This window comes from Neofelis nebulosa, chromosome X, assembly GCF_028018385.1.
Source record: "Neofelis nebulosa isolate mNeoNeb1 chromosome X, mNeoNeb1.pri, whole genome shotgun sequence".
In the NCBI taxonomy this organism is placed as follows: Eukaryota; Metazoa; Chordata; class Mammalia; order Carnivora; family Felidae; genus Neofelis; species Neofelis nebulosa.
In genome coordinates this window covers 34093579-34106717 of record NC_080800.1, presented here as the reverse complement: position 1 = coordinate 34106717, position 13139 = coordinate 34093579, and the positions used below count along the sequence as shown (strand labels likewise).

The following is a 13139-nucleotide window of genomic DNA, read 5'->3' as shown; positions in this document are numbered from 1 at the left end:
CCTGGACATTAAAGCATCTATGGGCAAAAGGGAGTGCAAAAAAGCTTGATAGAAAATGTCACTTCAAGGGCACCTGGGGGGCTCAGTCGGTTAAGCATCCAACCCTTGATCTCAGCTCAGGTCATGATTATCAGGGTCTTGAGATTGAGTCCCACTTCAAGCTCCATGCTGACTGTGCTTGAGGTTCTCTCTCCCTCTCTGTGTGTCCCTTTGCTCCTCCCCAGCTTCTGCTCTCTCTCAAAAAAACTAAAAGGGGTGCCTGGGTGACTCAGTCTTTGAGCGTCCGACTTCAGCTCAGGTCATGATCTTGCAGTCTGTATGTTCAAGCCCCACTTCGGGCTTGCTGTTCTCAATGCATAGCCTGCTTCAGACCTTCTGTCCCCCTCTCTCTCTGTCCCTCTCCTACTTGTGCTCTGTCTCTCTCAAAAATAAATAAAACATTTAAAAAAAGTAAAGAAAATTCCACTTCAATCCTTCCACCACAGAAGCTGATGGTGAAGTGGAATTAATGACACAGGGGAAAAGGAGCCACTCCCAGATTGTTTCCACATTGGAATCACTTTTGGAAATAAAGATGTTAAAGACCTTTAAGTAGACAATTCGTATTTATTTTGCAAATGATGCTGCTTTCTACTTTATGTTTAAAGTTACGATAAATCATAAAGAAATCACCATTCTTAGTTTTCTTCTTCCAAGCTACTAAAGATCTTTAAAAAAAAAAAACCTTTTCATTGGAAACAATGACAAACCTATACCTAGAGCTGGATTTACGGGCCCATTAATAGTAATCTGGGATTTTGGTAGCTCTCCATCAATTGAAAACCCCAGTTTTAAACGTTGTAAGAGCTGTGTTGTATGTGCTACAAATGAAAGGCTGACAAGTTAAAATACTCTCTGGCTCTATAATGACTTGATTTTTGTCTGTTTTCATTTCCATTGCCTATATAGAGTTCTGTCTGCCTTCTGTTGCATTCCTGCAGTTTTGTAGACAATCTTGGGCATCTGTCAACAACGGTAGCAAAACAGCCTTTGCAAAATCCAGATTACCCAACGTTAAACTTTCTCATACATATCATTTTCCTCTGGAGGTTTGATAGCCAATATTAGGGTTTAAAAATAATCCACAAGTTAAAATATGTATTCAACTTGATTTTACCTAAATGTTTAAAATGTGGTCTATTCCACACCCCCACCCCACCTCCCCACCTTCATCATCTCTTTCCTTACTGTGTAGAACAAGGAGAAACATGGCATAGGACTTTAAATGAAAAGACGACTCAGGAGATAAAATGTTAACACTGATTACTTCAGACTGATGGCAGTATTGATGGTTCTATCTATATTTTTAAATCTCTTTTAGTATTTCCTACCAAAAAGAGTATTACGGTAATAACCACAAAAAAACCTCCTATCTTTCAAAAAAGAAAATTCCCTCCAAACATGATTTTGCAAGTAATTGAAAATGAACTAGAGCTTCTTAGAGCAACGGCTAATTCTTGGCCTTGGTAAAGAAATGAGCAAGATGAGCCTGGAACATCGTGCCATATCAAAAAGCAAGGGAGTTATCAAAGGCTAATAGAGTTATGTCAAAATGACCCAGTAGCCAATTTGAGGACAGATCACATTGGCCAAATGGGGGATAATTTGAGCACCAATAAGAACAATGACGGCAGTGAATTGAAACCTTCAAATATATTAAAATACACGACTTTACAAAGATACTAAAAAACGGAAGAACATGGACAAGAGTCATAACAAGACCAATTTCAACTCAATGTAGAAGAGAACTCTCAGGTGGTTTGTATAAACTCTCATCAGAACAGTCAGACTGCATCAGAATGAAACAAGATAGCCCAGGGTATAGAGTGCCCTGAGAGCAGATGCTTCCATGCAAGCTCAAGGACAATTTTGAGGAAATGGCGTAGAGGCAGCATGAAAAGGATGGCTAATCTAAATAACCCATAAAGACCTTTCTGACTTTGGATTTCTATTATTCTTTGACATTTTTTCCTTTGGTATAAGATCAAAACTTTTTAATGAATTAACTGAAATGCCCAGAAGGCCAAAACAAAACAAAGCAAAAAATACTATAAGCAAAGTCCCCCATGGCTCCAGGAAGGCCTGATGCGGAGTCTGTATGGTCGGGTGAACAGATACGAAAAAGCAAACAAACAAACATAACAAACAACAACAACAAAACAGGAAAAAAAGCCACCAATATATAGTGTTCTGGGCCGGATCTTAAGAGCAAATGTGGATATTGATGAGATGGACAATCACATAACCATCCTGATGCTGTCAGAAATCGAGTTGTTCCTAAACTATTGGAATGTGGTGAATGCATTGCACAAGCCAGAGACAAACATAACTTGTGTTCTCATAGGGTCCTGCCATGCATTCTTCCTTTTGTCCTTATCCTGCCTTAAATCGGACGGTGTGCCCCCTGAATTCCAGTTTGTTACCAGTGACACCTCCAATCAGTTGAATAGCTGACTGGCAAACAGTGGGAGGAATTTTTGGCTGTGCATGACACCACTGAGAACTCTGTAATTATTACAAAATGGATTATTTCCTATTTTTATTTTTTAGTGAAGCAGGCCAAGGCCTTAGAGGAGACATAGACTTTATCCCCAATGTAAATTGGTCAAGGAATAAACTTGTTAACAGAGTCTCCCTCCAGGAGAGAGAACATTCCATGTGCTCTGATATCTCTACCCAGGTTATAATTTTAGTTGTATCAATATAAGAATAATGAGGAAACAAAATAATACCTTTAGCAAACCTAGATGGGCTCCTCTCAAATGGTCTGGTGTGGGAAGAAACCCAGGGATGTTTAATAATTGCCACATGCAATTTACTCATGAAAGCTTCTATAATGGCCAGATTATTTTGACTTGGATATTATGCCTTGTGTTGAGGACCTCGGGGATAAATGGGTAGGGCATGATGGCATTGAGAATGACCTCCTCAAAATGTGCTATAGGAATTTCAGTGTTGGGTCGCCGTACGCTGACTAGGGGACCACAGTGAGTGATGTCTCACATTAAATCAGAGCTTGTCCTGGGATTGAATTAGGCCATAATTTGGTTCAATCAGTATTACTTGAATTTATTCTGTGTGCCTGTCCTTCATAAACATTATCTCATGCATCATCATGTAACTCATTAAGATCAGTATTTGTACCTCCATTTGCTAGCTGAGAAACCTAAGAGTCAGAGGCAACTGGTCTAAACCACAAGACCAATGTGGTACGAGCTGTCACATAAACTGAAGCCCAGCTCTGCTTCAAAGCCTCTGCAGTTTACAGTATGGCAAATTGCCTGTATACTATGAATGGTCATAGTTCATGTTGTGAAGGACTGGCTTTTGTTACCATTCACCCAAGGATATACAAATGTCATGCCTGCTAGCTTTTTGGTGACCTCTGTAAAAATTCATGGAGATATCATATTTCCACTATACACACACACACATACACACACACACACCAATTTCTTAGTTCCTAATTAGGTACCAATATTTTAAAACATTTTTTAGAGCGGGGAGGGGGGAGGGGGAAGGGGAGGGGCAGGGGGAGAGGGAGAGGGAGAGCAAGAATCTTAAGCAGGCTCCATGCTCAGCACAGAGCCTGGCATAGGGCTCAATCTCATGACCATGAGATCATGACCTGAGCTGAAATCAAGAGTTGGATGCTTAACTGACTGAGCTACTCAGGTGCCCCTAAAACGTTTTAGTAAGAAACCTAAGAAAGATTGCCTTTTTCAGGCTTGATATCAGTGGTATAAATACCTTTAATAGTAGTATTCCAGCTTTTTAAAAACATTCCTTTCAATATGACAGCGGTTCACTCCACTTGAGGACTGTGTCTCATCCACAAATCCCTCTATAACTTCCAATATTTGAACTGTCAGAATGACAATGATTTGAAAGCTTTCTGTGTTGTTACAGGGGCATGCGGATATGTGATTATGTAGTGGGTTGAATGGTGTCCCCTAAACTCATATGAAGTTCACCTGGAAACTCAGAACGTGACCTTGTTTGGAAGTAGGGTCTTTGCAGATGTAATTGGTTAAGATGAAGTAATACTGAGGTAGGGTGGGCCCTACATCCGGTAATGGATGTCCTCATAAAAAGAGGAGGGGATACACAAAGACATACAGAGAAGCAGCCCACCTGACGGTGGAGGCAGAGTTTGGAGTGATGCAGCTACAAGCCAAGGAACACCAAGGAGGGATTCTACCCAGAGCCTTCAGAGAGAGCGTGGCTTTGCTGACACATTGGTTTTGGACTTCTCTTCTCGCCTCCAGAGCTGTGAGAGAGTAAATAATCTCTGTTGTTTTAAGCCACTAAGTTTGTGCTCGTTTGTATGGCAGCCCTAAGAGACTAATACAGTGGTTTATGCTGCTTTTCCTTTCTACTACTTTTCCATTGGTAGAACACATTCTAGCGATTGCTACCATAAGTAAATTACAGCTATAGGGAAAGTGAGTAGAGTGGAACCAGCATCACGTTGTTGGGTTCTACAGGAAGCCTTTCGTACTCATGGTTCCTGCAGCTGTATGACTAAGTGCCGTATTACAGTGAGATGACTGTGGAGCTATTATGCCCCTTTCACTGATGGACTCAGAACATTAGGCATAAACAGCTGTGATTATGGAAGAACGAGAAAGCCCTGAAACTGGAGTGATAATGCCCCACTGCTGTTGCTAAGTTCCATCCGATTTCAAACTTCTGAAGGATGCATCATCTCAGTCATGCTAAGGTGTCACTTCTGGTGTCACATCTAAAAGGACAAGCCCACAGTGAAGGGAAAAATAGACTAGCCAACTCTTAACCCCAGGAGAGCACCAGAGAATTGACACAATCTGAAAACACCCTCACAGCTGAAGTAAATTTACCTGAGAAAATACGTATCTGTTGTGTCTTCTGGTATGTTACGGGGTGGGAAAGGATTGCTGAGAGAGACTTTTCAAAAGAGGGAATTGAGCAATGCTTGATTCTCTCTGATGGGTGCTTGGCCCTACAGGGATCCACACTGAACTGAGGAAACAGTTCAGATCTTGAGGCTGTCCCCCTATGGGTGCAATATGTGCTCCCTTACCAGTTAGGGTGCATCTAGGTAAAGGATATTTAGCAAACTCCAGAAGAGATGAGAGCTCAGTTGTGCAAAAATGAGCTAACACAGCAGTTCTGACATGGCTGTCTTCGAAAGGCCTACTGACAGGGCTGGCCCTCAGCTGGCGTCTGGGAACTTAGACTTCGGGAGGGTTTCCACCAGTCCTAGAAATAGTAAGGATGGTTCACTGCCTAAATTGTATAAACACTATGGATGATTTTGAACACTTCCCTTCCTCCTGGGAGTCCAGAACTTGGGTTTATGCTAGGCTGAGGGTGCCACGCAATCTAAAGTAACCCCCACGGATGACCCTGCTTTTGCTTCGTCCTAACACTCATCCCAACCTGCTGGTCTCGTCACGCTTTCCTTGTTTTAGTGAAAGCCCCCTCCCTCTAGAGTATAATTTCCATGCAAACAAGGATTCTGTTTGATTTGACCAGCGTTTCATTCTCAGTGCTAAAACAATTCCTGGAAGAAAACCTAGGCATTCAAAAAATATTTTTGAATAAACGAATAATTAAATCATTTGACTAAATAATTGACACTTTGGAAATTGCACTTAACAGCCTTCGGGAGGCTAGCCCAGTTTTGCCTTTTTCTTTTCTGTTGCCACATTCACTGTATTCCCCCTTTGGTTCTTCTCTCACCAACGGGTGGTCACTTTTTTTGTTTTATTCCACCGGGCCCCCAAAGTAACCAGACAGGCGGATGGAGAGGCAAGGCCATCAATCAGTGTCAGGTGTGCACTGTTCTCTTGATTTGAAAAGGCCAGCACTGTCATTTAAACATCATCCCATCTCTTCGCATCTTACAAAGTTTAACTTCGACAAAAAGCAAGGAGAGGCAATTGCTATGGATTTCACGGTGCATATTGGCAGGGTAGATGTCATTAAGATTCACTTCCTTGCTTCTCCTGTTCAATTGCTTCTGTGAAAGGCAGTGGACTTCTGTCTTCTTCAGTTTAGATTCATTGAATTTCGGAATCTCAGCCATATCTTGTTTGTCAGATATTTTGGCAGAGGAAGCAGGAACGGGGTATACAGAAGAAAGTCAGATGCCACAGTAGCTACCCTGCCCCCCTTTCTGACATCCCCGCCTTGCATTTCAGCCTCTTCTGTTTATTGCGCTATCCTCAGTCTCCTTGTACCTAAGTATTTCCTCCTGCTCTTCCCTAACTGTGCCTGTCCACAAAGTTCAGCCTTCTGCAGTTCTCCCACAATGCAGTTCTCCCACAGTCAGTTCTACCACTGAGCTTATAGTTCTATTTATCCAGCATTCAACTTCCCCCAAGGTCTATCTCCAGTGGCCTGTGGACATTCATATTGGAAGTTCAACCTTTAATGCAATATGTCTAATACCTAATCTAGCACCCTCTCTCCAAAGCAGACACTCCTTTCATTTTTCTGCTTCTGCTAATGTATCCACAGATATTTTAAGAATAACCAATGTGAAATCATTTTGCCTCCACTATCAACGTACCCTTCACAATCGGTTATCATGAAACCATAGAAATATCTTATTAACTGTCCCTTCCTTTCCATTCCTTTAACTCACACACTAGCACAGTAGATTAACAGCACAACAGCCCCGGATTACTACACAACCTTGTAATTCGGGGTTTTGCAAAACCCAGGCAACAGAATCATCTGAGGGGCTTGTTGAAGTATAAATTCCTGAAAACTATCTGAGCTCTCACCCGCAGAGTTAGAATTTCTGAGTCTGGGCCCAGAATTCTGCATTTGTCTGCATTGGGACACCCCTCTGTTGAAGGCCTACTACTTCATAATCTAATATATTTGCATGCACTTGAGAATATAAATTGGGCCTTAAGGATCAGAATTCCCTCACTTTATAGAAAAGGAAACTACGATCTGGGGAAGTTTTCACCTATGACTCACAGTAGGTAAGTGGCAAAGCTTGGACTAGGTCTCGAGCCTTGTGATTTCCAAGCCATGCCTGACTGCTAGCCTTTTAAAGTCCTGCATGGAAGGTTGGCCCTTGGATGGCATCTGGGAACTTCAGTTTGGGGAGGGTTTCCAGGACTGATAAGAGTGGCCCACTGTGCCTAGAATGTTTTTGTTTCTGTTTTTACAAACAATATGGTTTAAAGTGAATGCCTGCTTTCCTTCTGAGAGTCTGGATTTGGGTACATGTCAAATGGAGGATGCTGTGTGACCAGCCTCCAGTAAAAATCCCGGGTACTGAGTCTCTAAGGAGCTTCCCTGGCTGGGAACATTTCACACCTGTTGTCACAACTTGTTACTAAGGGAATTAAATGGGCCCTGAGTGATTCCCTGAAAAGGACTCTTGGAATCTTGCATCTGGTTTCCCTTAGACTTCGCTACATGTGCCTTTTCAGTTTGTTGATTGTGTTTGGTATACTTTCACTGTAATAAGTCACAGCTGTGAGTATGACTATATGCTGAGTCCGTGAATCCTCCCGGTGAATCATCAAACGGGGGGTGATGTTGGGGACCTCAAGACACATAAGTCAATGCTTTCCATAATGTATTTCACCGTCTCTCTCCTGGATTATATATGAGAGGCAGTAGGGGTAGCCAAAATAGCATGGCCTTTAAAAAAAAAAAAAAACAGAACAAAACGTAATTTAAATGCTGACCTCAGTGCTAAGCTCCATTACTTCTCTAAGTCATGGTTTTGTCATCTATAAAATTGGACCAATAATACTTAATGTGTAAGGCTTTTACAAAGATTTAGAGATAATGTACAAGAGGGCCACCCTTTAGGGAGGAGCTATTATTTTTATTCAGTCTTTTGGGTAAGAAGGAATGATCAGAATGAATTCTATGGATCCACTTTTATGTATCCATATATCCACGTAGCAATGGAACTAATTACAGAGACTAAAAGGTCCCAATTATGTTGGAACTTGTGAGCAGATTGTTGTTCTCGGGATCTGTGTAGAGCTCCTCTAAGGACTTGCATGGGAATTGTTGTGTGGAGAGCAAACACAGGAAAGAACATGTTTATACTCATTCTCAGCTTTCAACCCACACTTGGTTATTTGTCTCCTGCTTTTGGGCTCCTGCCCACTCCACTGATTTCCGGGTCCTTAACTTTTTCTGGCTGTCAGTCTGCACCCCTTAACTCTTTATTGGATGTTCAGCTGTTCCTCCAAGTTTATCCTTTTTGCAACCACTACTTCACACATGACTTACCATCATTCGCTTGGTTCTATATGGAAGATCCCCACTGAAACTTCTCCCCGGATGTGCCCCTGGCTTCATCCCTTAACCAGCTTGTAATATTTGCTTAGGAATGAAGTATAGGTCACTTTTGTGGAAGCAGAATTATTAGGCAAATGTAATCCCAGTCAGCGGCAGCATATTTGGAAGAAAAACTTGTTTAGGTTTATTTATTCTTTTTGTTCCATGCATCCAGAAGATGAACACAAATGCTTCTTAATACTAACATTGTCCTATCTGATATAATATCGCTAAAAGGTCTAAAGATGAGTTATTTCAAATCTAGCAATTCAGAGGAGGTAGATTCTCCAGTACATACTAGGGTAGCTTCCATAAAAAGTAGTGTTGCAAGGACACTTTATGGCATATCATTTTCGGGAAAAAGTCATTAGTCTTTGATATCAAGGGTGAAATATTTAAACAAAGACATTTGCTCTGTAGTTCTCATTCAAACATGCTATAATGGTGACAGCATTTCATGGGGAGTCGGGGGGGGGTCTATATTTCAGTCTTCATAATATAATGGTTAAGAGACTTTTCCTACCTCTACTTCTATCTAGATAGGGGTGAGCTACTAGTGCTTGACAATAGAATGTGTGTGCAAGTGATTGTGTCACCTCCCTGCTAAGGTGAGTTGAAGCAAGTATCCCATCTCTATACTCTCTTCCCCTAGCTCCTGGCTGGATGTAGACACCCAGGATGACCTTGGACACCACACACTGAAAACGGTAGAGCCATTCTCATTTGGAGTCCCTGAAAAGCCACATAAATAATGAATATTTCCCTCTTACTAAGTTACTTACTAATGGCTAACATCCACACTACGTTAGCCATTGACATTATAAAATTTTTGTGTCATAGTAGCTAGTACGTTCCTAATTGTTGCACCTCTTTATGCCAATCTATTTGGTTTGTTATAGGATTAAATAAGTTAAAACAATGCCTAGCACATAATAAATGCTCAGTAAATGTTAGCTGTTAATATTATTACCTGCTCTGATGCTAACTAGTTAGTTATGAGTCACTGAACATGTCAGTTTCCCTGGACATCTGTTTCTTCAACTGTAAAATATGAGTCACACTTGATGTTTTCCAAGTTTCCCTAAGTTTGACACTTTTATAATCAGAAACCTCTTCAAATTGCTAAGGAAAAGAAAATTATCTTAACCCATAGAAACTGACCAGAGGATGAGGAGAGAGGTATTCAGAGTATCAGGTAAAGAGAGGAGGAAAACGGAGAACAGTACAAAGGATGCTGAGGGGGAAAAACCTTATTTAAAGAGAAGCATATTTCCTTTTTGAAATTTATCAATTCTGAAATAAGCTTTGAAGGGAAGAAGATTTACAAACCGAGCTGTGTCCGTGAGACTTTCATTCACACCCAAATGAATATCTTGCGTGGTAAGAAAACAAGGGTGTCCTCCCAGAAGTGCAAAGCCTACAATAAAAGAAAAAAGGGGGGGAAAGCATTTTGAAAAAGAGAACTAAAGTAGAAAACAACATTGGGGTGTCTAGGTAGCTCAGGTTGGTTAAGCGACTGACTTTGGCTCAGGTCACGATCTCGTAGTTTGTGAGTTCAAGCCCCGCGTCGGGCTCTGTGCTGACAGCTCAGAGCCTGGAGTCTGCTTCGGATTCTGGGCCTCCCTCTCTCTCGGCCCTTCCCCTGCTCATGCTCTGTGTCTCTCCGTCTCTCAATAATAAATAAACGTTAAAAAAATTTTTCAAAAAAAAAAAACAACCAGAATTATAAGGAATTGGCACCATCTCAATTGAAAAGTCAAAATTTTTAAAGCTCTCTAATGTCTCTGCTAGGAAATTCCCAGGCAGAGCAAAATGAGTGACTGCGAGAGGTAGATAAAATTTTCTGTAAAGACACTCAACTCTCCTTCAGATGGGGGCCCATTTATCTACCCTGTTGTTCAGAACCTTTCAATAATGGGGCATTGTTCCCTTCTGGAGGCTATGCCTGGTTTTGATTCTTTAAACTGTATAATGATGTCCATCCCAGAAAATGGAAAAATAAAATGTAGTGTGGGATATCATGGATTCCAATGGAATACTACTCAGGAATAAGAAGGAATGAACTCTGAATACAACATGGATGAACCTCACGACAATTATGCTAGGTGAAAGAAGCTAGATACAAAAGAGTAGATAATGTATAATTCCATTTATATGAAGACATAGAATAGGCAAAATTACCATAGAGTGGCAGAAATTAAAAGAGTAGTTGCTTCTGGAGAAGGTGATTGTCGAGGAAGGAGCACTGGTGAACTTTCTAGGGTAAGAGGAATGTTTTAAACTTTGATAGAGTTAGTAGGTTTATAAAAGTTGAGGCGTGCCTGGGTGGCTCAGTCGGTTAGGCATCTGACTTCGGCTCAGGTCATGATGTCACGGTCTGTGAGTTCGAGCCCCATGTCAGGCTCTGTGCTCACAGCTGGGAGCCTGGAGCCTGCTTTGGATTCTGTGTCTCCCTCTCTTTCTGCCTCTCGCCCCCCCCCCCCTCTCAAAAATAAATAAACATTTAAAAAAATTTTTTTTAAATTGAAAATAAAGTAAGTAGTTGCTTCTGAAATGGAATGAAATAATTCTATTCTACCTATTTTATGCTAGTTAAGAGTGTTCACTTAAATATGCCCAGACTAGGATTTTAGCTAGAGGGTACTATGTTCTGACTCGCAATGACTATTCCCAGAGCACTTCCATGTCCTAGCACTTTATAAACATTCTTCCATTGAAAACTTTACTCTAATAGGAGCACAGTAGATATTATTATAAGAACTTCATAGACAAGGGTTCTGAGAGTCAAGAGTTTAAAAACTTGTTCAAGATTGTTTTTAAGAGCCTGTGTATAGCCCCAGGGCTTGCCAGAGGGAGCCAGCCCCTGAGCTAACTTACAAAGGAATTTGCAAAGACAAGACAACATAGTGGAACTGGACTCCGTCTTCTTCATCTGGAAAATGAGGCAATTTGCCTAGAGCCCTCAAGATCCCTTGCGGATGTGATGTGCTACATCCCAGGTAGAATCAGAGAACATGAAACACGCTAACGATCTTACTTGGTATGGGTCCTGTAACAAAGAGTCTGACTGAATTTATGATGTTTAACTGCTACCAACTTTCAAGCCAACCACCACTCTCTCTTCTCCTTCTGCCCTGTACCTAGGCAAGCTGGTAAGAATGTACAGACACTCCTTCCTTTGGCACTAGCGGGAGGTTCAAACTAAACAAAAACTGGCCAGTGCATGGGAATCTTCACCCCAGCCCCACCTCCTAACCACAAAGCCCAGGACGGTATCATTTTTCCATACTCTGATGCCACTTTGAGACCAGCATGGGAGTCAGTCCTGCTCTACCCAAGAAGCCACATTATGTGAGTAATAAACCTTTTCCTACCCTCTTGGTGCTTGTGTGGCATCCTCACTGTCAATAATCAAACCAAATTTTTGTGGAGGGCACATTTTGCCTCTGTGGAGTGACTGCACTAGGGCTTGGCATCACAGCATCGTTCTGAAATTTATGCATTCATTCTACAAAATGTGCCTGGTGCTATTCTAGGTACTGGGAAAAGCATTATAAACAACAGGGTACAAGTGCCTGCTTAGAGTGAACTTACATTCCAATGGGGAGAGAGATAAGTAATAAACTGAATGAGGAGGCGCCTGGGTGGCTCAGTCGGTTAAGTGCCTGACTCTTGATTTTGGCTCACGTCATGATCTCGTGGTTCATGGGGTCAAGCCCCACATCAGCACAGAGCCTGCTTGGGATTCTCTCTTCCTCTCTCTGTGCCCCTCACCCACTCATGCACCCATGCTCTTTCTTTCTCCCTCTCTCTCTTTCAAAATAAATAAATCAACGTTTAAAAAATAAACTGAGCACTGGGTGTTGTATGGAAACCAATTTGGCAATAAATTTCATATATTCAAAAAATAATAAAAAATTAAAAAATAATAAAAAATAAACTGAATGAATAAATGAAGTATGTTGTATGTTAGATGTTGAGAAGTGCCATAAGAAAAATAGAACAGGGAGGGGAGATAGGGGATATAAGGAATGAGTTGTAATTTTAGTATGGTCAGGGAAGCCACACTGAAACACACCAAACAGTGGAAAGAGCATGTCCTGAGGTCCTCAGGAAGGGTCATGACTGCCGGGTTCAAGGGACAACAAGAAGGTTGGTATGGAAGATACAGTGTAAGGAGGAGAGCAGTACGAGTTGAGATTGCAGAAGGAAGGTAGAGGGGAAGAAACAACTTTGACTTGTCTGAGTAAGATAGAAAGCCATGGGAGGATTAGAGCAGAGGAGTCACATGATGGACTTATGTGTTAATATAACATCTGTCGTGGGGCAAGGGTGGAAGCAGGGAGACCTGTCACTAGACCTGTCTGCAAAAACCTGGGTGAGAATTGATAGCTTGGGCCAGGATGGTAACTGCTGAAATGATGACAAAGTGATTGGATTCTTGCTATATTTTGAAAGCAGAGCCAGCAGTCAACTGAACACCTTGCTTCATACCTCACTGGAAAATGTAGCAATCAGAGAACTTCTAGATTCCACCACCCTGCCTCCCTACCTGCCAGCATCTGTACCCATATATTCTACTTCCCTTCCTCTTAAGCATAGATGAACTTGTCATGCCCCGCCTACTAGAAGCCACACCCCCTTGTGTACTCAAGAACATTGCTGTAGTAATTCTTCCCTTTCTCCCTTACACTACCTTCATCATGAATATGCTATTCTCATTTCTATTCTCATTTTTCACGTATTCGAAAAAGGCACATTTTCTCGTCCCTATTTCCCCCTGCTAAGTATCCCTT

The 13139-nt window shown here is 41.6% G+C and overlaps 1 protein-coding gene and 1 pseudogene across 1 annotated transcript in view; both read right to left on the bottom strand.

The window, feature by feature from the left end:
- OTC (ornithine transcarbamylase) overlaps window positions 1-13139 on the bottom strand; it is a 61630-nt gene that overhangs the window by 28542 nt on the left and 19949 nt on the right. The window contains exon 4 of the mRNA XM_058714414.1: window positions 9673-9760. Coding sequence (XP_058570397.1) covers window positions 9673-9760 — 88 coding nt within the window. The remainder of the gene's footprint in view (window positions 1-9672; window positions 9761-13139) is intronic.
- Window positions 6006-8364, bottom strand: LOC131502967 (thymosin beta-4-like; annotated as a pseudogene).